At 47.7% G+C, this 25,366-nt stretch overlaps 1 protein-coding gene across 9 annotated transcripts in view; it reads left to right on the forward strand.

Moving 5' to 3' along the window:
* ABAT (4-aminobutyrate aminotransferase) overlaps positions 1-25,366 on the forward strand; it is a 239,842-nt gene that overhangs the window by 51,669 nt on the left and 162,807 nt on the right. For all 9 annotated transcript variants that reach the window (XM_061401091.1, XM_061401086.1, XM_061401088.1 and 6 more), the window contains 10 exons: positions 2,583-2,680; positions 4,447-4,476; positions 6,727-6,844; positions 9,841-9,890; positions 17,649-17,729; positions 18,341-18,433; positions 18,911-18,973; positions 19,929-19,992; positions 21,000-21,148; positions 24,253-24,390. In XM_061401091.1, the coding sequence (XP_061257075.1) occupies positions 2,583-2,680; positions 4,447-4,476; positions 6,727-6,844; positions 9,841-9,890; positions 17,649-17,729; positions 18,341-18,433; positions 18,911-18,973; positions 19,929-19,992; positions 21,000-21,148; positions 24,253-24,390 (884 nt within the window). The remainder of the gene's footprint in view (positions 1-2,582; positions 2,681-4,446; positions 4,477-6,726; positions 6,845-9,840; positions 9,891-17,648; positions 17,730-18,340; positions 18,434-18,910; positions 18,974-19,928; positions 19,993-20,999; positions 21,149-24,252; positions 24,391-25,366) is intronic.

The raw sequence follows: 25,366 nt of genomic DNA on the forward strand, positions 1-25,366 counted from the left end.
ATGAGAGGATGACTTACTGCTTATAGATTTTTCACTGTCCCCCCTTTTCTGGAAACAAAGGAAGAATGGCAGGTTAAGAGCCCTGTTTATCCAAATAGACCTGTTGAATGCAGGTCTGGTTGGAATCAGTCTTGACCAGTAACGCTGAGTTCAGGCCAAGGAAACGAGAAACAGTTGAGTGTGTGTGCGTTGTTTTTTTTTTTAAGTCATCAGTATGGTCCATGATTTTTAATTCTCTGCTGATGGAATCAGATCTTTAGGAATTCCTTTTTCATTGTAAGATCAAACAAAAGATAATAAAGCTGGTATCTTCATGCCTGAAAATAAGGGTGGTATTGGATTTTAACTGGATTTTATGTTCAAAGGGCTCCACTTTATTGCATAATTAATTCAGAAACCTTTGATATTCCAAGCAATTGTGAAAAATTAAGAATTTATGTTTTCTAATGTCATGGCTTTTTATAGTTTGGTAGGTCGTGTGTGTGCGCGCATCAGCGTGTATGACAGAGAGACACTAGCATGTTTTAGTATTTGTTTCCTCTCCTGTGTAATGCAATAAATAGCAACTACTCCTCAGCATTGTGGAAAGATGAAAAAAGATCACATACATGATCTTTTTAAAAAAAATTTATTTATTTGTTTTAATTGGAAGCTAACTACAATATTGCGGTGGTTTTGGCCATACATCAACATGAATCAGCCACGGTGTACATATGTCTGTCCGTCCTGAACCCCCCTCCCACCTCCCTCCCCACCCCATCCCTCTGGGTTGTCCCAGAGCACCGGCTTTGAGTGCCCTGCTTCATGCATCGAACTTGCACCGCTCATCTGTTTTACATATGGTGATATACACGTTTCAGTGCTATTCTCTCAAGTCACCCCACCCTTACCTTCTCCCACGTAGTCCAAAAGTCTATTCTTTACATTTGTGTCTCTTTTGCTGTCTCGCATAGAGGGTCATAGTTACCATCTTTCTAAATTCCATGTATATGCGTTAATATACTGTATTGGTGTTTTTCTTTCTGACTTATTTCACTTTATATAATAGGCTCCAGTTTCACCCACCTCATTAAAACTGACCCAAATGTGTTCTTTTTTATAGCTCAGTAATATTCCATTGTATATATGTACCACAACTTTCTTATCCATTCATCTGCCGATGGACATCTAGATTGCTTCCATGTCCTGGCTATTATAAACAGTGCTGCGATGAACACTGGAGTACACGTGTCTCTTTCCATTCTGGTTTCCTCGGTGTGTATGCCCAGCAGTGGGATGGCTGGGTCATATGGCAGTTCTATTTCCAGTTTTGTAAGGAATCTCCTCACTGTTCTCCATAGTGGTTGTACTAGTTTGCATTCCCACCAACAGTGTAAGAGGGTTCCCTTTTCTTCACACCCTCTCCAGCATTTATTGTTTGTAGACTTTTTGATGGCAGCCATTCTGATGGGTGAAGATCACATACATGATTTATATGAAACATCTTATTGTTTAGTCACTAAGTCGTGTCTGACTCTTTCTGACCCTATGGACTGTAGCTCCCTCTGTCCATGGGATTCTCCAGGCAAGAATAATGGAGTGGGTGTGCCACACCACTTTCAGGATCTTAGTTCCCCCAACCAGGGATTGAACCCTGGCCAGGGCAGGGAAAGCATCAAACTCCTAACCACTGGACTGCCAGGGAATTCCCATCTCCTCGATGATTTTTAATTGACACAACTTGGGGCACAACTCGAGGAGATGCCACTGACCTCTAGTGGCCGGAGGCCAGGGATGCAGCTAAACATCCTATACCACCCAAGGCAGCCTCCCACAGCAAAGAACCATCCAGCCCAGTGTCAGCAGTTCCAGGGCTGACAAATTTGAGTCTACACATGGAGGAGACACAGGTTTGATCCCTGGGTTGGGAAAATCCCCTGGAAAAGGAAACGGCAACCCGCTCCAGTATTCTTGCCTGGAAAATTCCGTGGACAGAGGAGCCTGGCAGGCTACAGTCTATGGTGTCGCAAAAGAGTCAGACATGACTGAGCATACACACACAATACATATGGATATAGATAAATTTTTTTTACAAAATCTGGATAATTTTTATTATGGATACATAATTTTCCCAATATCCTGCTGTCCATGAAAACGGTGGGACATGGCACATTCTATTTACCGACCCTCCCTGTTGGACATTTAGGCTGTTTCTTCTCTGTTGTTGTTAGAAACAATGCTATGATGAATATTTTTAATCTACATCTTTTTGCACTGGTCCACTTATTTTCCGGATGAATCCTGAAAACTGAGTTTGCTCAGTCGAAAAGACTAGGAAGTCGGCATCACCTTAGCCTCACGACAGTGGGATGTGAGCATGCCTGCTTGCCTACAGCATCACTGGCACCAGGCTTTCCCACTTCTTGAAATCCTCAGGGTGCTTGTGGTACCCATGTCTGACCACACTCAGAGTTCTGGGATCGTCAGGCTTGCGTGGGTCTCAGGCCCTGGCACTGCCTCTGTTGGGGACTCCCAGTGTTGTAAGCGCAGGATTCTCATATCCTCTGTGCTCAGGGGTTTCTCACCACCTGTGTTTACTGCAGGATCCAGACACATCAGTCAGGCTGCAGCCAAAGTCGATGTTGAATTTGACTATGATGGACCTTTGATGAAGACGGAAGTCCCAGGGCCTAGATCTCGGGTGAGTTGAGCACACTTGAGTGGTGTGTTTCAGAAAAGAGCAAAAAGGGCCCATGGGGCAAGAACACAGCCATGCTGAGGGCCCTGTATCCTTAGCTGCTTTCAGAGAGTTCACTACTAGAGATCCAGAACTTTAAACCAGGCCATCTTTCCATAAGAAGTCAAAGAAGTCTTCTTAGAGGATATGTATCAGTTATCAATTGCTGTAATAGTGCTGCATAACAAACAGTCCCAAAACCTCAACAGCATACAAGTTGCTCATGCATGGTTAACTGGCAGTTGGGTAGGCAGCTGTGTTGGGCTCATCTATGTGCCTGAGGGATGACTGCCCACCAGTTGATCTATGCTAGGCTTGTCTTGGGTCACTGTGGTAATGTGGCTCTGCCTCATGGGTCTCTCATATTCCAGCCAGCCAGCCTGGGCTTGTTCTCATGGTGATGGAAAGGAGTGCTTGCTCTATGTCTCTTGAGCCAGGCTCCCCACTGACCCACCATTACTTCTACCTCGTTCTGTTGGCCAAAGCAAGTTACATGGCTTGTTTCTGAGTCCAGAGTCAGGGGCTGGGGCAGAGCATCCCACCAACAGTGAAAGAACCTGACTGTGTGATGTGGCACAGGGCGTGTATGGCAGATGCCTCCCTGAGCTTGATCTTGAAGGGCCACAAGGAGGAACTGGCAGGAGTGCATTCTGTTCTAGGTAAGGGGAATGGTGACAAGCCCGCAGGGTGACAGTGCATGGGGTGTGAGAGACTTTGGGCAGCTCAGAATCCGTGGAATAGGTGTTAGAGACACGGCGAGGGGTGTTTCGGCTTCTCCCCAAAGAAGCTACAAAATCTGCATACACCACGCTTTGCAAGTCTGGTTAGCCTTGATTCTGGGTTGTGAGTCCAATACTGTTTCTAATGTTTGCATCTAAAAAATAACAGTGAAAACCTTTGTAATACAAATTTAGTTTTTCTCTGCATATTTTGCAGGTTTTATCCATAGACAGTGTCTTTGTTTTTTAAAAGTCAAAAGATGTTTCTTTTGACATTGAAACTATTTAATAAACTAGAAGTCTTTGTGCTGATGTAAATGATTGTAGCTATTTTGCATGGCTCTTTGCTAACAAAAGAAGACTTTTTTCATGCATATTTCTATTGGTGAGGGGTGAATTTTAATTTAATAATAGTAAAATAGCTGGAATAAATTTCATATTCTTATCATGAATATTATTTTGTATTTTTACATGGAAATATATGATTTTATGACACTAATTGCTAAAGTTTACTTTCTGTGACTTCTTTTCAGAAATGAAGTCCTTGTAATAGTAAAATCCCTAGTTTATAATTCCCAGTTGCTAAGTATAATTGTACAAATGATTTATGGAATGTTCAGATTATAATTATAAATGGTGCAGATTTCTATTTTCCTAATGGTGTGTTAGAGCTTTTATTTTTCCCTAAGTAAAAAAAGAGCCCATGCTTTTCGGGACATTAGATAAATATCTTCAGCTCAATTTTTTTTGGTTAAATATTTTAGTTTACTTGATTGTTATCTTTGAAGAGTCCGACCCTCCAAGCTGTCTGTTGCACTGGTAATTGAAGTGGCAAGAATCATTTCCCACCAACTATTTCTCTTAAGGATTTAAAAAAATATGTATAATATTGTTGACTAACTATTAAGTTATTGACATGAAGGGGGAAAAGCCCCAAGACTTGGGAAAAGATGAAAGATTTTAAGCAAGTATGTGTCTTTGCTATGATGCTTTTTTTCTTCTCTCCTGCAGGAGCTAATGAAACAGTTGAATATAATTCAGGTAAGTGGGGAATCCTATCTTTGCTTCTTGGTTACAACTTAATCTGTGCTTATTCTTTTTATAAAACATGCTTTTGTTCTAAACCTTTTTTTCCCCCTAATTTCATCTGTTATTTCTTCTTTGACTCATTGGGATTTGGTTGTTTTTTTTTTTAATTTTTTATTTGGCTAAGGTGGGTCTTAGTTTCAGTACGCAGGATCTTAGATCTTTGCAGCATGGGGGATCTTTAGTTGTGGCATGTGGGATCTAGTTCCCTGACCAGGGATTGAATCTGACCCCCCTGCATTGAGAACATGGAGTCAGCCCCTGGACCACCAATGAGGGGTGTCCCTCAATGGTTATTTATATAGTGTAATTCCCACATTTTGGTGAACTTCCCAAACTTCTGAGATTTCTAATCTCCTTCAACTGGGGTTGGAAAACTTATTTTGAATGATTTCAATCCTTGGCAATTTATTGACCCTTTTTTATGGCCTAGCATGTGGTCTATTCTAGAAAATGTTCTGTATGCACTTGAGAGGAACATATACCCTGCTGTTGTTGGGTAGGGTGTTCCACACGTGTTTGTGAGATCTGCTGATTCTGAATGTTGTTCACATCTCTTTCCTCATTAATCCTCTGCCTGGTTGTCCTATCCGTTATTGAAAGCCAGGGACTGAAGTATCCAACTAGTGTTACAGAATTATCATTTCCCTTCAGTTCTGGCAGGTTTTGCTTCATGTATTTGGGGCTGTATATCAGGTTTCCCAGGTGGCTCAGCGGTAAAGAATCCGCCTGCAACGCCAGAGACCTGGGTTCGATCCCTGGGTCAGGAAGACTCCTGGAGGAGGGCATGGCTACCCACTCCAGTATTCTTGCCTGGAGAATCCCATGGACGGAGGAGCCTGGCAGGCTGCAGTCCATGGGGTCCAAAGAGCCAGACATGATGGAGCAACTAAACAACAATATCAGCCACTTACATGTTTATGGTCTTCTTTGTGGATGGACCCTTCTGTCATCATAAAATGCCTCTCTTTACCTCTAGAAACGTCTTGTTTGTTTACCTGTTTCATCTGATATTAGTATAAAACATCCAGCTTCCTTATGATTACTGTGAGAATTATGTAGCTTTTCCTATCTTTTTACTCTCAACCTAATTTGTATTCTAGAATCTAAAATGTATCTCATGTAGATGGCATATCACTGAATCTTTTAATCCAGTCAGATAGTTTCTGATTTTTTTTTATTGACTTGCTTAATCCATGCACAGTTAATGTTACCATTGATGTAGTTGTATTCACAGGTTCAGTTTTATTTTCTGGTTTCTTTAATTATAACATTTGTTTATTTGGCTGCACTGGGGCAGTGGCATGTGGGATCTAGTTCCCTGACCAGGGATTGAGCCCAGGCCCCTTGCAGGGGGAGCAAGGAGTCAGCTGCTGAGCCACCAGGAAAGTCTCCAGTTTTATTTTTTGTTCTCTCTCTTTCTCTTGTCTTTTTTCTTCCTCACCTTGGTTTCTACTAATTTTTGGTACATAATGTGAAAATCTTCTACTGTACCATTTTCATTTCTTTCACTATATACTATATATATATTATATTATCAATATATAATCACTATCATTTTTTAGTTTTCTTAGGCCCTAAAACTTACCATATACATCTTAACTTTCCAGAATTTTCTTCAGATTTATTTTTCAATCTTTTTTGTTGGGATAAATAAAACACATACAGGAAAAAAAATCATCAAATACAAATCCACAGCATCAAAAATGATTATAAAGCAAATCACCTATGTATTGATAATTACCTGCAGGGCAAAAAAATCCTACATTGTCAACAACCACAGACCCCATCCATGTGTCTTTAAATGGTCAGGACATGGTTTGAACCCAGGTCTCCTGCACTGAAGGGCCTTCCCAGGTGGTGCTAGTGGTAAAGAACCCACCTGCCAGTGAGGGAGACATGAGAGACACGGGTTTGATCCCTGGGTCAGGAAGATCTCCTGGAGAACGGCATGATAACCCACTCCATTATTCCTGTCTGGAAAGTCCCATGGGCAGAGGAGCCTGGTGGGCTACAGTCCATGGGGTCACAAAGAGTCGGACACAACTGAAGCGTCTAAGCATGCATACTCCTGCATTGCAGGCAGATTCTTTACTGTCTGAGCCATCAGGGAGGCGCTTTACTTCAGCAGTTCAAGCTTAGTCCTGAAAGACTGGGGGTCTAGGGAATTTCAGTGAGCCTGATCCAGTCTCTTCTTTCCCCAAGAATGCAGAGGCTGTGCACTTTTTCTGCAATTATGAAGAGAGTCGAGGCAATTACCTGGTGGATGTGGACGGCAACCGGATGTTGGATCTTTATTCCCAGATCTCCTCGGTCCCTATAGGTAAGAGCTGGAAAATAAATCCCTGGATGGAGCTTCTTTCTGTGTTACTCATGGTTATCTGGACTTCAGTCCCTCCTTCCAAGAGATACATCCTTGTGTGTGGCCAGACACTTCCCTCAAGGGCAGAGGAAAAGAACAAGTCATTTGCAGAGGGTGTATTAGAAAAGGAACTTTACATGTCTTTTCTCATTTACTCCTCCCCCAAAACCTGACAAGTGTGGGTCTGGGTGAATATACCCGTTTTGTAGGTAGATAAGCAGAGTTTGGAGAGGAAGCACAGGCAGGATGTGAAACCGTGGCCAACGTCAGCAGTCTTAGGACTCCTGGAAGAAGGTCGGAGGTGGGGATTCAGTGACAGTGGTTAATTAAGGGAGAGCTGGGGTGGGCGGGGGGTGGGGGGGCGGGGGGAGGGTGGCGCAGAGCTATGGAAAGGAGAGGGAGAGAAACAGCAGAGAGCAAAGGGGAGGTGAAGAAGGATGAGGTCTCAGCCAGAGACCAGCCACAGCCTGATTCCACAGGGCGGTGGGAGTGGGGGCTCTGGAATGTGAATTGCACCCCAAAGTCAAACCCAGACCAATGCGAAGAGGCTGATCTTTTGGCCCCCCTGGGCCAGTCGGGTCATCTCGCATCAGCTGCCAGAGGGAAGGATGCCATCTTTTCAGGCAACGCGGCTTCCATTCATCAGGGGCAATTTGCCAGAGGAGGTGGCTGGAGCCACTTTCAGTGTCCCCCTCCCCCCAGGATACATGCACACAGAGCAGCTGGAAGAGGGGTGGCTGGGCCAAGAAAGTATCTCAGCAGGCTCACCTCCTGGCCATCCAGAGCAAGGCTGTCCTACTGCAGGAGGGAGAGGCAGGGCTGATGGGCACAAGCTGTTTGTAGCTTGGCTGGTCCGTGTTTCTTTGGTCGATGGAGTCCTCACGGCACCCGCCGATCTGTAGGCTGAGTATCTGTGAAGCCTGTCCCTTCGTGGATAACCCTGGAATATTTACAGCTCCCCACCCAACTCCAGCCCCCTCCACTCACCTCCAGCCCCCTCCACTCACCCGCTTAGGGTCTTTCCACAGAGATCCGCCCCTGCCTTAGGTTTCCACGCCTCCTCTGCTTTTGCCAAGTTGGGTCGCTCAAACCTATTTATTTCCCATGAAGATGAGATCCAACAGCAGGCAGATAGATGACTCATTGTTTCTGGTAAGTTCATCATTCAGAGATGCCTTGGCCTCTGAAGGTGACTTGGAGTCTGAGATTTACGAATCTGTCTCTCCATGTCCTACCAGAGTGAAAGGGGTAAAATCTCGCATTATCCCGAAACCGTGGGCCCGTCTCTTCCTGGCTAACCCCTATATCCTCCCCACCACCACCCAGGGCTCCTTCAGCTCAAATCCCCAGCCAGCCGGCATCTCTATGGGGCTAGGGGAATCGGGCTGATCAGACTGGCAGCAGTTGTTAAAAGACCAAAAGTTCAGGGCTTCCCCGGGGGCTCAGTGGTAAAGAATCCACCTGCCAATACAGGAGACACGGGTTCGATCCCTGATCCAGGAAGATCCCACACGCCCTGGAGCAACTAAGCCCGTGTGCCCCAGCTTGTGAACCCGAGCTCTGAAGCCTGTGCCCCGCAACAAGGGAAGCCACCGCAATGAGAAGCCCACACATTACAACTGGAGAATAGCCCCAGCTCTCCGAAACTAGAGAAAAGCCCACACAGCTACGAAAACCCAGAGCAAGCCAAAATAAATACATAAATAAAATTATTTTTTTAAAACGCCAGAAGTTCTAAAAGTTTTGTCTTTGGCCACCTTTATTTTACATCTGTAGTCATTGAAATAATTTTTTTTAACTAATAATTACTGAAAATTTGCTGTCTGGCATAGTGTCTTCCAAGGGCTTCCCAAGTGGCCCTAGTGGCAAAGAACCTGCCTGCCTGTGCAGGAAATGTAAGAGACTCAGGTTGGATCCCTGGGTCGAGAATATCCCCTGGAGAGGGAAATGGCAACCCACTCCAGTATTCTGGACAATCCCATGGACAGAGGAGCCTGGCAGGCTACAGTCTATGGGGTTGCAAAGAGTCTGCTGAAGCAACCTAGCCTGAATGCATAATGTCTTCTGTGTTCTCTCACTTAATCCCTACAACCATCCTATAACGTCGGATCTTTTAATATCACCTCAGGCCCATCAATAGGGAGTTAGTTTCAAGGGGTTTCAGGGTTCCCACGGCCATCCAAGGAGCCTGAAGGTTTGCACCAATGACTCTGCCTCCTAAGCTTACTTCTATAATAGCAGCCTCCAGACAGCTACCCCTGCCCTGCGGTGTGGGCAGGGGGCGCCCCATGACATCAAAGACTCGGGTGTGCAGGGACTTCCCTGAGGTTCCAGTGGCTAAGACTCTGCGCTTCCACCGCAGGGGGCACAGGTTCAGTCCCTGGTCTGGAACTAAGATTCCACCTGCTGCTCGGTGTGGTAAAAAAAAAAATCCAGCAATAGGATTTCCTGATCAGAGGGGCTAGCTCTGCTTTCATCTTTCTTTATGAAGCCAATAAGAAAAGTTGCATCTGTGGCTTAATGTGATTCCCTGACACTGCCTTTATCTACTGAGGCAGAAAAGTTATCAACATCCAGGTAGCGTGGTAAGAGTCAGAGCCCAAAGACCTCTGGCCACGGGTCAGTTGGGAAAACCCCCAGAGTGTTCCTTACTTGGGGAACAAGCAATTCCCAACCTTGGTCCCGGCACCCCTGGGGGTGGGGCGAGTGGTGGAGAGACGGAGGAAGAGTGTTAATCACTCTTTCCCCTGGTCCTCACACCACTGCCCCAGTCCACAGCCCCTGCATCCGACAGAGTGAAGTTACAGGGCGTTTCCCAGGCAGGGCCCCAGGAATGGGCCTTTGTGTGTGAAAAGGGTTGCAGGGTTGGAAGGGAAGGGAGGAGGCAGGCGATGGGGTGAAGGGCAGGGGACCCCCAGATACGATGCTGGTCTCTAACTGTATCTTCCTCTCCCCAGGTTACAACCATCCTGCTCTCATGAAACTCGTTCAACAGCCTCAAAATATGGTGAGTGCCCGGGGTTGTGTTCATGGAGATTCAGAGGCTGACTGGGGCAGCCTTTGGAAATGGTCCATCCATTCAGTCCTCCCTGAAATATTTGTTGAGTCCATACAGTGTGGTAAGCCCTTGGAACGCCTTGCCAACACTGCACCCTGCTCCCACAGAGGCAGCCAGTTAACCACACACATAAGCAGAGAATCGCAGCCATAGGAAACGCTACTGAGCGAGACAATCAGTGCTGTGTGGGCACAAGACAATGATCATGATAATAATGAGCAATAATTAAGAGCATAATACGTATAAAGACTGTGGCCGGCACAGATCGAATATTGCCAAGTCTCTGAGGCAGCTACTGTTGTTATCCCTGTTTTACAGATGAGGGAGCTGAGCCCAGAGAGGTTAAGTATTTGTCCAGAGTCACACAGCCAGAAGAGGTGCTGGAGATAAAAAACCCAAGGGAGCTGGGCTTTTTTAGGGATGGACGGGCTGGGGGCTGGGGGAGAGTGGTCCCTGTAGGGAGTGGAGGGTGGGAGGGAGAGGTGCAAGGAGCTTCAGGAGCGAAAGAGGGCATGGCAGCCGGATCGGAAGAGGCAGGAAAGGTCCAAGAGTGGTGGGGTGGCAGGCAGGGGCTGGGGCAATTTCCCATCCTTGGCATCGCTACCGTTTGGAGCCGGATTCTTCTCGGGGGCTGTTGACTGATGACGCTGGCTGTAACACACATGGAGATGTGCGTGCACACTCAGCGTGCTGTGTGTGTGCGTTTAGTCGCTTCAGTCGTGCCTGACTCTGCGACCCATGGACTGTAGCCTGCCAGGCTCCTCTGTCCACGGGATTCTCCAGGCAAGAATACTGGAGTGGGTTGCATGCCCTCCTCCAGGGGATCTTCCCGACCCAAGGATAGAACTCAAGTCTCCTGCATAGCGGGCAGATTCTTTACCATCTGAACCATCAGGGAAGCGTACTACTGAATGAATTGTCCCCTGTTACCCAGTGTTTCTCCACTTTTTCTTCCCATTATCACTCGCTTAAGGAGTCTTTTTTTGGCCGCACCATTCTGCATGTGGGATCTTAGTTCCCCAACCAGGAATTGAACCCACAACCCCTGTAGTAGAAGCACAGAGTCTTAATCACGAGACCACCAGGGAAGTCTCTCCAGAGGCTTTTTAGACATTATTTCCCCAATTATCCTCCCCAACCATGAAACTTTAAAACCACCCTGTTTTAGTTTCCTGTTGCTGGCATCACAAACTACCACCAGCCTAGGGATTTAAGACAACAGCCGTTTGGGGTCTCACAGATCTTATGGGTCTAGAATCCGGTGAGCAAAGCTGAATGCTCTGCCTCGCAGCTCACAAAGCTGAGGTCAGCTCTTAGCTGGAGGCTCCGGGGGAGGATCTGCTTTGGGGCTCATTCAGGTCGTTGGCAGAGTTCGTTTCACGTGGTCCTTCCACCGTCAAGCCAGCAGTGTATGATCCTGCTCTCTTTGTATCCCTTCTCCGCCTCTGCCCTGAGCCAAGGGCTCGTGTGGTTGCAGTTAGCCCACCCAGAAGATCTAGGACTGTCTCCTTTCTGAGCTGAATAGGAAGCTTAATAAGACCTGCAAAGCCCCCTCTGCTGTGTAACAGTCACAGTTGTGGGGAGGGGATAAGAGTAAGGTATCTTCTTGGAAGCCATAATGGTGCCCACAACACACCTATGATGCATGGTGTGTCTGTACGTATGAAGAAGTGTGAAGCGTTAGTCACTCAGTCATGTCCGACTCTTTGTGACCCCAAGGACTGTAGCCCACCAGGCTCCTCTATCCATGGAATTCTCCAGGCAAGAATACTGGAGTGGGTTGCCATTTCCCTCTCCAGGGGATCTTCCTAACCCCAGGATCGAGCCTGCATCTCTTGCATTGCAGGCAGATTCTTTACCACTGAGCCACCATGGAAGCCTCCCCTTACTTCTAACAGCACATGGACAGAATCGTACTGCGTGTGCTCTTTATCACATCTGGCTTATCTCACTCAAAATCCATCTGGAGATGTGTCCTTGGTAGCCACAGGGCATCCATCCTCCCGGCTTTAATCGTTCCATTGTGTGAACGCACTGTAATTAGCATCCTACCTACCTCGGATGAGCATCTGAGTCACTTCTCACAAAGGCCACTGCTGTGGACCTTCCAGTGTGTCTGTTGGTGACACAGTCATGCGTCCCACGATACAAGACGTAGACAAAGCCAGTCCATCTCTACAGCAGTGTGCACACACGGTCAGCCTCAGCAGATCCCCAGATCCCCGGACAGTTTTCCCTCTGGCCACTCCCCAACCTACCCCCCTACCCCGGGCGCCACGCATCATTAGGGCTTCCATTTTTCTCAGAGTGTGACATCATGTCCACACATAAGGGGTGTGATTCCCAAAAAGAAATCAAAGAAAGACAGGAGGACTGAAAGCCTGACCCTGGCAGGAACCAACTCTTATTTTTTATAATATTTGTATATTTGACTGTCTTGGGTCTCAGCTGCAGCACGTGGATCTTTGTGTGTGTCATTCAGGATCTTTGGTTGCAGTGCACGGACTCCCTGGGCTTCCCCCCATCATGGTTCAATGGGTAAAGAATCTGCCTGCCAATGCAGGAGTCGCAGGAGCTGCAGGTTTGATCCCTGGGATGGGAAGATCCCCTGGAGGAGGGCATGGCAACCCACTCCAGCATTCTTGCCTGGAGAATCCCACGGACAGAGGAGCCTAGCGGACTACAGTCCATGGTGTCTCGAAGAGTTGGACATGACTGAAGCGACTGAGCACGCACACACTCTCTAGTTCAGTGTGCGGGCTCTACAGCATAGGCTCAGTAGTTGGGGCAAATAGTTATCCAGCGAGGAATCGAACCCATGTCCCTGCACTGCAAGGAGGATTCTTAACCACTGGACCAGCAGGGAAGTCCCTTCTCCAGCCATAAAGAAGCAGCAGAAGATAACAGGAAAGAACTCAGCTCCTCTTTACCTGTGGGCCGGTGTACCTGCCTGGGAGGGACCTGGGGATGGTTCTCACCTCTGATGGGTTGACAAGTTCAGGAGCTGCTCTGGCAGAAGCCTCGTCCCCCCACCCCCCAAACCCAGGGTGTCTGGCGAGGCCTGTTGGTGTCTCCGAGCGTGTGTTTACATTCAGAGCCCGGCTTTGTTTCGAAACGTTCTGCGGATCCCAGATGCCTCAGCAGTTGGTGCTAAAAAACTGTGTCAACAAACACGCCAGACACATTTGCCGTGTCAGCTGCCTCCGGAGGCAGAGTGGCCCCAACAGCACATGATTTCCAGGCCCAGGGATTCTGATTTGCGGGGGCAGGGGCGTGGGGAATGCCCTGCGTCCACCTATCCCTGCCAAGAACCTGGACACCACCCCTCATCCTCCCTTCCCCCAGCCAGGCGGGGACCAGTCCTAGCTCCCCCTCTTCCAGTTGGAGTTTCCCATCAGCCCCTCTCCATCCCTTCCTCCCACCTCCATGTCCATTCTCACCTCCTCCAAACCATCCTCCAAACTGCTCTGTGCCTGGAACCCGCTCCTGGTACCCACTGCCTTCAGGATGCCTCCCAGCTCCTCCTCTTCACATGCAAAGCCCTTTGTGATCTGGCTCCTGCTTCTTCAGCCTCATTTCTTTCTTTTTTTAAAAATTAATTTATTTATTTTTATTTTTTTGATTGCACTGGGTCTTCATCGCCGCAAAGCAGACTTTCTCTAGTTGCAGTGATCGGGGGCCACTCTTCCTTGTGACGCGCAGGCTTCTCAATGCAGTGGCTTCTCTTGTTGCAGAGCACAGGCTGTAGGCACACAGGCTTACATAGCTGTGGCGCGTGGACTTAGTTGGTCCTGTCGTGTGGAATCTTCCCGGAACAGCAATTGAATCTGTGTCCCCTGCATTGGCAGGCGAATTCCCATCCATTGTACCACCAGGGAAGTCCCAGCCTCATTCCTTAACATCTGTTCACTTAATGATGGATGGAATACCTACTGTGTGCCGGGCACTGTCCTTGGTGCTGACCTCGATAACACGATCACAGTCTAGGTTACACTCCAGAATAGTCTGGACCAGTGTCTGGATCACAGATCAGATCTGCCTAGATTGCCACCTAGACCGTAGTCCGGATCAAGGTCTAGATCACAGTCTGAGCTGATGTCGTTCTTGCAGAGGGCTGGGTATGGGGCAGGGAGACTGGCACAGCCTCAGAGAAGTGACCGATGACCGCCACAAGCTCAGCAGAGTACATCTGAGGCGTCAGACAAGACAACCTTGATTGACGTCTTCCAAACTCTTAGCCCAAGATGTGCTCAGGTGGTGGTCATGGTGTTTTTTACCTGTCCTGGGCAGGCTGTTGCCAAGTCATTGAAGTCTTGAGATGGTGCTTATCAACCCTTTCATACCCCAACCACATCGTCTATAATTCATGTCCCGGGTCACCTGGATCTAACCGGTTGCAGTTAAAACTTCTTATGTCCCCGGGGCGGCCTCATCACACTGCTCACAGACTATACAATATCACTGGTCATTGCATGTACCTGGTCACTGCAATGAACAATGAGTGCCGACTGACATCCGTGGTCTTTGGCTGGGCTGGTCATAGGGCAGCTGACCTTGTCAGCTAAGACATCAATGTGACCTCCAGGCCTTTCCACCTGCGTGATTCTGTCCTTCAGGACTAGCTCCTGCCTCATCTGTAGGCTATGTCCTCTCACTGGCTCCTGACGAGCACCCAGGAAGGCATCCTCATTTTCTCAAATAAGGACCAGAGAGGTTAAGTGACTTGCCCCAGGTTGCACAGCCACTTAAACCAAAGCCCATTCTCCTCCTTCTGCACTTTACAGCTGCTGAGTCTGATGGCGAGGATTCTAGAAACCTGTCCTCAATTGATTCTGCTACCCAGAGTCCCAGATACCTTCTGTTCTTAATGAATGCCACGCTTTGCCGAACGAGAACACCACCCCCACATCTTGCCTGGGCCCAGAGCGGCAGTCGGCCCAGCCATCTACCTGTGCTGGCAATTCCCCTCCACCCTGAGCTCATGATGTGTTTGGTTTCCTCAGAGGCACATTGACTGTGTGTGTGTGTGCTTAGTTGCTCAACCGTGTCTGACTCTTTGTGACCCTATGGACTGTAGCCCGCCAGGCTCCTCTGTCCATGCGATCCTCCAGGCAAGAATACTGGAGTGGGTTGCCATTTCCTTCTCCAGGGGACATAATGAATGTCTTGAAGCCAAAACAAAAGACCGCTCAGCACCTCCCACAGGCCACCCAAGGTCTCTGGTCTCTGCCAAGCCTACTTACCAACAGCATCTATAGTTTCAGGTGGAGGCTGCCTGCAGTGCCGGCAGAGGATGGGATCGGAAGTCAGCCAACCTGGGTTTGACTCATGGTTCTGCCTCTTTCTATCTGTGTGACTTGAGGCAGGTTGCTTGACCTCTCTGGTCCTCCATTTCCCCGGCTCTACAGTGAAAAGGGTTAACTCCCCCCCATTGTTATTAGACCTATGCAGCTAGTCACAAAGAAGAAAAACCAACCGAGACACGAGGCTACCACGAAGTCTAGCCAGCCACGCCGAATCGCAGTGCCACGGGAGGATGGGTGCTGGGGCCCGCCTGTCCTTGAGTTTCCTCCTGTTTGGATTTGCACTGAGTTTATTTACATAGCTGAGTCTGAGAGAGAAGGGTGCCTGAGAATTTCCAGGCTCAGTCAATCCTTCCTTACTTTTTAACTTGACTCACAGGATCTTAGTTCCTGGACCAGGCATTGAACCTGGGCCCCTTGCATTGAAGGGCTTCCCTGGTGGCTCAGATGGCAGAAAATCTGCTTGCAATGCAGGAGATGTGGGTTCGATCCTTGGGTCAGGAAGATCCCCTGGAGGAGGGAATGGCAACCCTCTTCAGTATTCTTGCCTGCAGAATTCCATGGACAGAGGAGCCTAGTGGACTATAGCCCCATGGGGTTGCAAACAGTCAGACATGACTGAGCAATTAACACTTTCACTTGCTTTGAAACCATGGAGTCTTAACCACTGGACTATCAGGGAAAATCCCCCAATCCTCTTCTTGATGACCTCATTGCTTATCCGCTGTGCAGACCCCACTCAGACTCTTGCTGATCCTTCAGGGGGCACTGGCTGCACCTGGAGAGACAGATCAGCTCTGTTCTTATCCCCATTTGCATTTCCATTTGCATCTTTTCCATAAGGGTGGACACATGCTGATACATTTATCAACAGCCACAGAAGGTACACCACTCAGTGAACCCTAACATACAACTGTGACTTTGGACATGCCATTTTACCAGCAACACAACATTATCATCAGTGAATGTGCCTTTGTTTGCTTAACCTAATTTTGGCATTTAGAGTGGTTCTCCTTTTGGTTGAGTGACGCTCCCTCGTTTCCTGGGTTTCAGAAGCGAGTGTCTGTGTAGCGTCAGGTATGCACTGTAGATTTCCTTACAGAGGGAATCTTTCTCTAGACCTGCCTCTATCAAAAAAAGGGAGTTTTCTAACGCTATTTCTCTTCATCGGCAGCTCTTTCATTAGCCAGCTTCTTTATCCGATTGCTCTCCTACACCTCACTGTCTTTAAAACTTACAGTTACTGAGACCTCTTTCCCGTTTTTGTTTTTTTTTTTAATTAAAATATAATTCACATGAGGTCAGATCCATCCTTTGCCATATACAATTCTATGGATTTCAACAAACCCATAAACTGGGAATTCCCTGGTAGTCCAGCATGGTTCCACAGCAGGGGGCATGGGTTTGATCCCTGGTCAAGGAGCTAAGATCCTACAAGCCACTTAGTGGGGCCAAAAAATAAATAAAACTTAAATTTTTTTTTCAAATTTATTTGATAACTTTTAAAATAATTTTATTTATTTATCTATTTATTTTTTGGCTGTGCTGGGTCTTCATTGCTGCACAGGCTTTTCTCTAGTTGCAGGGAGCAGGGGCGACTCTGTAGCTGCAGTGGACAGGCTTGTCTTTGGGGTGGCTTCTTCTGTTGCAGAGCACAGGCTGCAAGGTGTGCTGGGAATCTTTGGAAAAGCAGGTGGGCAGTTTGTCAACGTGAGGCTGCCATCAAGGCATCCTTCTTAAATAAAACTTTTTGGTGTTGTTCAGTCGCCAAGTCGTGTCCTACTCTTAGCAACCCCATGGACTAGTATGCCAGGCTTCCCTGTCCTTCACTATCTCCCAGAGTTTGCTCAAATTCATGCCCATTGAGTCAGTGATGCTATCTAACCATCTCATCCTCTGCTGTCCCCTTCTCCTCCCGTCTTCAATCTTTCCCAGCATCAGGGTCTTTTCCAGTGACTCGGCTCTTCGCATCAGGTGGCCAAAGTATTGAAGCTTCAGCTTCAGCATCAGTCCTTCCAGTGAATACTCAGGGTTGATTTTGTTTAGGATTGACTGGTTTGATTTCTTTGCTGTCCATGGGACTCTTAAGAGTCTTCTCCAGCACCACAGTTCAAAAGTGTCAATCCTTCAGCACCAATTCTTTCTTTATAGTGATAGCTATAAAGATATAGCTATATATATATATATATATATATATATATAGTGATAGCTACTTGGATAGTACCCCAGCCAAGAAACTGACACTTGGTTTTCAACCCAGAGCCATCCTAGTGGATTTCTCTAAAAGTGCAGGAAAATCTGTCATTCCTGGAAGTGTGAAACACATCCACTCTGAAAAGCATCGCCGGTGGGCGGGACCTGGGTCAGGCAAGAAATCACTGCTGGCATCCTGGCTTTTTTGCAGAGCACATTCATCAACAGACCTGCCCTCGGAATCCTTCCTCCGGAGAACTTTGTGGAGAAGCTCCGGGAGTCCCTGCTCTCGGTGAGTGACTCCATGGGGACAGACTGCAACATGAGGACCCACCTCCGCCCTCCCCACCGCTGGCCCTTGGCTCTGATCTTCAGGAAGCCAGAGTAGCTGGGAAGGAAAGGGTTGGCATCCATAGCAGTTAAGGATGGGGTGTTTCTGCATTAGTCTCACTCTTCCTGCTGTTTCTTTCAGGATGAGTCTTTTTAAATTTTTCCTTGCAAGAAAAGCTGGGATCCCTCTCGTGCTAGGGGGTGGGGTAGGGGGAAAGGGAACCCAGGGGAACTTAAATTAGCATAGATCCCACAACTGGAGCTTTGCCTGTGTCCTTCAGTCCTCCCTGACTTTGGGTTTCAGTGGCCACAATGATCAGTGTCCTTCGGAATCCTGACTTCCCACCTGTAAAATATACAGGCAGTGGTGGGGAGGGCCATCAGGAGGGACCTATGGGCTTCATTCACCTTTTTCCCTCTCTGGCCTCCAGTCCCCAGGCCTTTCTTGGCTTCTCGCTCACCCTCCCAGTCTGGCTGCGTCCAGGACTCCATACCTGGTTCCCTGCCCGCACATAGCGGTCAGCTGGAGGGAGGTGGGGAGTGGGGAGCCCACAACTGTTTCCCTCTCCACAGGTGGCTCCCAAAGGGATGTCCCAGCTCATCACGATGGCCTGTGGCTCGTGCTCCAACGAGAACGCCTTCAAGACCATCTTCATGTGGTACCGGGTGAGGTTTGGGGCATGCATGCGTGTGCACGTATGCACACACACACACAGAGAGACTCCTCAGCCCCCAGCTGCACAGTCAGCCCTTGTCCAATTATTCACCCCAGTTGGGCAGAATATTGGACATCAGTGACCATGTCCAAAATCCAGGGAAGGCCACTGGCTAGTCAAGCCTTTCTAAACATCCCAGCAGAGAATGGTACAAAACCTCCCCAGTGTGCTACGCTAGTTTACCTGGAATAACGTACCATCTCACAGATCTTCACTGTTGCCAATAGAAGAAGGATGAGCCTTATCCGTCCATCTGTTTCATCGCAAGCACTATGAACGGTCTCGGGCCTCCATCCATACATGTAACATTGACATGTGTGAGCAGCTCTTCAGAAAGCACCCCCTCGTGGCTTAGATGTGGGTGCAAAGCAGCAGCTCTCCCTGTCCCAGAGCATCTCTGAGAATCTTTTCTGTTCCATCTTGTCAGAGCAAGGAAAGGGGCCAGTCGAGTTTCTCCAAAGAGGAGCTGGAGACGTGCATGGTCAACCAGGTGAGCCCAGCACCCCCTGCTGTCCTCCTCAAGTCGGAGGGTGTCCCGGTTTGTAAAAAAAAAAAAAAAAAAACCCACAACATCTGTGAAGTGCAATAAAACAAGCTGCATCTCATATCACATTTGGAGATGAATAAAGGAAAACGACCTGAGGGTATTCTGGAGTTTGTGGGAGAAGGTGCTAGAGTTTTTCCTGGGAGTCTCGGGGACCCAGTGGAGTTGAGCCAGGTCAACCTCCCAGAGACTCAGGGGCCCCCAGGGTGGCCTCTGCAATGTCCCCAGCAGCTCTTCCTGAGTCGCCTGGAGGCAGGTCTGATTTCCTTGCTGAGTGGAGAGTCAGAAGGCAGTGCAGCTGTGCCGTTCACTTAGGGCCAGGAGAGGCCTGGGTGTTCGTGAATTCCTCATGCTCCCAGGGGCAGCCCTGGAGGGCCAGGGAAAGCTGGTGTTCCTCCCCTCCTGCTGATCCAAAGCCTGGGCATGTCCTGTGAGGGGCCCAGCTCAGCATCAGGTCATGGGCTGCAGGTACCACCCCCACACCTGGCCCACCTGTGGGCTGTGGGAGCCAGAGCCACCAAAGCAGGGAAAGGAGAGGGGCTGGGAGGAACTTGAAGAGCCCGTCGACAGCTGGGGTGGTGATGGAAAGGAGACTGGGGGGTGGTGGGGGCCCTGGGGCAGCACGCCCACCCACCTTCGGGCTTGGCCGGGAAAGATGGGCGCCCGTGATGCAGAACTTGTGAGAAGACAGAGGTTCAGAAATGTATCTCATGAAACCTCTTGATTTACAAAAAAGAAAAAAATCCACGGGCTGGATTTTGACCTCTGGTGTCCAGTTTGTAACTTCCCCCTGCGAAGGACCCTTGGTTCCTCTGAGATTTCATGCTCCTCGAGGTTCATGGGAGCAGCCACCTAGGTCCCTAGTTCACAGTCCTGACCGATGGTTGTTTCCTGGTTCCAGGCCCCTGGGTGCCCTGACTACAGCATCCTCTCCTTCATGGGTGCTTTCCACGGGAGGACCATGGGTAAGGAGGGCCGTGGGATCCGGAGGTAGCAGGTAGAGTAACAATAACAACAGCAGCAATAGCTGCCTCTGATCGGGCGTGGCGGCTTCTACTTATGGTCTCCTTGATTGCACACCATTCTCTGCAGACTAGGGGTGGCTGTTCCCACTTTGCAGATGTGGAAACTGAGGCTCAGCAAGGGAAGGAACATTCAAGGCCATTCAGTGGCAGAGCTAGGATTTAAACCCTTGCCTCTCTGCCTTCAAAGAGTTAGTCTGTGATAAATCAGAAAGCAATGACACACACACACACACACAGAGGGACACAAGTGTGCCCCTTCAGCTTCAGGATGTTCCCAGAACTGGGGTTCTGCGGGCACCGGGTCTCCCCAGGCTGCCCCATATCATTCTCAAAAACAATCTGGCAGAAACCAACACAATATTGTAAAGCAATTTTACTCCACCTAAAAAGTAAATTTAAAAATAATTAAAAAGCATTTGCTGTGGTCCTGCTTTATTGAAGGTACCATTCACTGAAGGCACAGTAGTTCTGAAATGAAAAAAGTACAATCTTTGCCTTAAAAAAATCTAATAGATAAAGACTTTGGGAATTAAGAGTGTATCTTGACTTGCCCTAAAGTTTTTATAACTACTGTGATTAAAACCAGGCATACATGAAGCTTTAGAGAGACCATGTAATGGATTTGTTGTTGTTGTTCAGTCGCTAAGTAGTATCTGACTCTTTGCAACCCAATGGACTTCAGCACACCAGGCTTCACTACCTCCCAGAGTTTGCTCAAATTCATGTCCATTGAGTCGGTCCTATAGTGATGTAATGAGTCAGTGATGTAATGATGTAATGGATAGAGGAGTTAATTCTGTTTATGAGAAATCCAATCTTCATTTTCTGTGATCCAAAACATAAAATTTAATAAATTCACAAACTTTGAAATTCTTTAAAAAAAAAAAAAGAATGGTCCACCTTCCTTCCCCCAGCCAACCTCTGCTCTTCTGTTCTGCTGGGCTTAGGTTGCTTAGCAACCACGCACTCCAAAGCCATTCACAAGATCGACATCCCCTCCTTCGACTGGCCCATCGCACCGTTCCCACGGCTGAAATATCCTCTGGAAGAGTTTGTGAAAGAGAACCAACAAGAAGAGGCCCGCTGTCTAGAAGAGGTAACACCCGGACCCTCCCGGTCCTCTCCTCAACACCCCTTCCTGACCCTCAGCACACCGAGAATTAGCCCAGATAAGAGGAATACACACAGAGTGTCTGGGGATCCATGTGGCACTCCCTGGGTGGGTCAGAGGGACAGGGAGCCACGTGTCCCGATGTTCCATGTTAGGAAAGGCAATGAGACACTGATTTTGCCACCCAGCCTCCATCACCCGGCTTCTGGTACCAACTTCTGTATCATTTAAGTTTCTTTGGGGACAAGCTTCACTGAGTCCAGAATAAGAGAAAACGAACTGATGGAAAGAATATGGGACAGCTCATAGGGAAACTGATTCCAGGGGATCCTCTAATCCCCTGTGTCTCAGTCTTCGCCAGAATCCTGGGGCTTTTGGGAGAGCCCTGGAGGTTGCAGGGTCGGGGGCTAAGGATGGGCGACCCTGGTCACCACGCCTTCACTTCAACCAACAGCCCCACCTTGATCTGTCCCAGATATTAGGGTTCCATGTAAGATGTTGAAAGGATTGTGTTGTTTGAGGGGGCAGGTGGGGAGTGGCTATCACTGTTCATCCCTGTTCAGATTTGGATTTGAGCTCAGATCAGGCTGGTTTCCCTCTTACCCACATCTTTCTTTTGAATTAATAGGTTTCGCGTACTAGGTGTGAACTAGGTGCTAGGTATTTCGTTGTTGTCGTGGTCTAGTCACTAAGTTGTATCCGACTCTTTTTCAACCCTATGGACTGTAGCCTCCTGGCTCCTCTGTCCATGAGATCTCCCAGACAAAAATATTGGGGTGTGTTGTCATTTCCTGCTTCAGGGGATCTTCCCAATCCAGGGATCGAACCCACATCCCCTGCATTGCAGGCAAATTCTTTACCGCTGACCCACCTGGCTATTTAGTGGTAAATAAAAGAAGCAAGATGATGGAGTCCAAGCAAAATAAGGCCAGCCACAAGTCCCCACAGCCTTCCTAGTCATATTTTTAAAAGGTAAAAAGACCTGGGAGAATAATTTTAATAACATTTTATTGAACCCAGTGTATCCCAAAATATTACTGTGTCAACACGTCATTAATATTTTTAAATTATTGATGAGATATTTTTATATGCTTTTTTTGTGTTGAACCTTCAAACTGCTGGGTGTGTTTTAGACGTAAAGTACATCTCAGTTTGGACCAGCTGCATTCCAAGTGCTGGATAGACATGTGTCTCTTCTGCATCCTATCAGAAAGTGCAGACTAGTCAGAAACACAGCACTGGACAAATAAATGGAAAAACAGCCATGCAATGACAAATTGCAAATGACACTCAAAGCAAAAAAAGCATCTGACCACTTCCGTGGGGCCATTGGTGAGGCAGAGACCAAAATTACATCATTCACATAGATGATTTTCCTTTAATTCTGCATAACAGAGAAAGATTGCACTTGTTACTCTATCTGGGTATGTGGTTTGGGTTTTTTAGATTAAGTATAATTATTAAATTATTAATGAAGTATCACAATTACTATTCCTTAATTATTTATAAGATGATGCCTGTTTTAGAACAAGACTCCAAGAAATATAACCACTTGGGGAAAATCAGATGCTTTTCTTACTACTCCATCACTGTTAACAGTTAAAAACTTTTTTTTCTTGTAATGAGCTATCAGAGATCAGATCAGTCACTCAGTCATGTCCGACTCTTTGCGACCCCATGAATCACAGCACGCCAGGCCTCCCTGTTCGTCACAAACTCCCGGAGTTCACTCAGACTCACGTCCATCGAGTCAGTGATACCATCCAGCCATCTCATCCTCTGGCGTCCCCTTTTCCTCTTGCCCCCAATCCCTCCCAGCATCAGAGTCTTTTCCAGTGAGTCAACTCTTCGCCTGAGGTGGCCAAAGTACTGGAGTTTCAGCTTTAGCATCATTCCTTCCAAAGAAATCCCAGGGCTGATCTCCTTCAGAATGGACTGGGTGGATCTCCTTGCAGTCCAAGGGACTCTCAAGAGTCTTCTCCAACACCACAGTTCAAAAGCATCAATTCTTTGGTGCTCAGCCTTCTTCACAGTCCAACTCACATCCATACATGACCACTGGAAAAACCATAGCCTTGACTAGACGAACCTTTGTTGGCAAAGTAATGTCTCTGCTTTTGAATATGCTATCTAGGTTGGTCATAACTTTCCTTCCAAGGAGTAAGCATCTTTTAATGAGCTATAGGGAAGGAGAATCTGAAAAAGAATATGTGTGTGTTTGTGTGTGTGTAACTTAGTTTGCTTTATACCAGCAACTAACACAACACTGTAGATTAACTATGCTTCAATGTTTTTTTAATGATTTTAATGTAGAAGGGTGCCCATTTCTCCACATCCTCTCCAGCATCTATTATTTGTACACTTTTGATGGCGGCCATTCTGACTGGTGTGAGGTTGTAAGTTACTGTACTTTTGACTTGCATTTCTCTAATAATTAGTGATGTTGAGCATCTTTTTATGTGCCTGTTGGCCATCTGTATGCCTTCTTTGGAGGAATGTCTATTTAGGCCTCCTGACCATTTTTTGATTGGGTCATTTGGTTTTTTGTTACTGAGTTATATGAGCTGTTTGTATATTTTAGAAATTGAGCCCTTGTCTGTTGCATCATTTGCAAGCATTTTCTCCCAGTTCATTGGTTGTCTTTTTGTTTTGCTTACGGTTTCTTTCACTATGCAAAAGCTTATACATTTGATTAGGTCCCGTTTATTTTTGCTTTTATTTCTATTGCCTGGGAGACTGACCTAAGAAAAGGTTGCTAAAATTTATACCAGGGAATGTTTTGCCTATGTTCTGTCCTAGGAGTTTTGTGGTGTTGTGTCTATATCTACGTCTTTAAGCCATTTTGAGTTTACTTTGTGTGTGGCATGAGGGTGTGTTCTAATGTCACTGACTGCCATGCAGCTGTCCAGGTTTCCCAGCACCACTTGCTAAAGAGAAACTGTCTTTTCTCCACTGTATATTCTAATGATAAGACACCATGACATCGTCAGCATAACTTCCAGGGGTCCACAGCACCCCCATGCCCATCCTCCTCGGGGGCTGCCCAAGAGCCCCCACGAGCCCTTGTCCCGGCCCCCTTTGGAATCCAGGTGGAGGACCTGATCGTGAAATACCGGAAGAAGAAGAGGACGGTGGCCGGCATCATTGTGGAGCCCATCCAGTCTGAGGGCGGAGACAACCACGCGTCGGACGACTTCTTCCGGAAGTTGAGAGACATCTCCAGGAAGGTCAGTGCCCGGGGCCAGTTAGTTGGTTTTCCAGGGCAAAGGGTGAGCCTGGACTCCTTGTAAACTTCCAGATGTTTCAGAGGCCACCTGTGGGCCTCGTGGATAGAAAACTTGGGGTTGACGGCAGGACAGGGAATTCTTCCCTAAAATCTTCTTCCAAAGTCAGCCTCCAACCTGCCACCTTAGGTGGTGGTGGTGGTTTAGTTGCTAAGTCGTGTGCAATTCTTGCGACCCCATGGGCAGTAGCCCGCCAGGCGCCTCTGTCCATGGGATTCTCCAGGCAAGAATACTGGAGTGGGTTGCCATTTCCTTCTCCAGAGGATCTTCCCAACCCAGAGATCAAACCCGGGTCTCCCGCTTTGCAGGCAGGTTCCATCTTAGCGACACTCTCAAACAAGAGAAGGTCCCAGGGAAAGCCTCAGCCCCCTCGTCCCTTTTCTTTCTTGGGATCCCACCTCATCTTTCAGCCCATTGTGGTTCACTCTCCACAGAAACCAAATGAACAAACTTTAATATCATGTCTATTTGGGGTTTCCCAGATGACCCTGTGGGCTTCCTCTGTGGCTCAGCTGGTAAAGAACCCGCCTGCAATGCAGGAGACCTGGGTTTAATCCCTGGGTTGGGAAGATCCCCTGGAGAAGGGAAAGGCTACCCACTCTAGTATTCTGGCCTGGAGAATTTCATGGATTGTGTAGTCCATGGGGTCTCAAAGAGTCGGACACAACTAAGCGACTTTCACTTTCAGATGACGCTAGCGGTAAAGAACCTGCCTGCCAATGCAGGAGACATAAGAGATGTGGGTTTGATCTCTGGATTGGGAAGATCCCCTGGAGAAGGGAATGACAACCCGCTTCAGTATTCTTGCCTGGAGAATCCCATGAACAGAGGATTCTGGCGGGCTACAGTCCACAGGATTGCAAAGAGTCGGACACGACTGAAGCATTTAGCATGCCTGCATATCTATTTTAATGTGTCT

This window comes from Bos javanicus, chromosome 25, assembly GCF_032452875.1.
Source record: "Bos javanicus breed banteng chromosome 25, ARS-OSU_banteng_1.0, whole genome shotgun sequence".
In the NCBI taxonomy this organism is placed as follows: domain Eukaryota; kingdom Metazoa; phylum Chordata; class Mammalia; order Artiodactyla; family Bovidae; genus Bos; species Bos javanicus.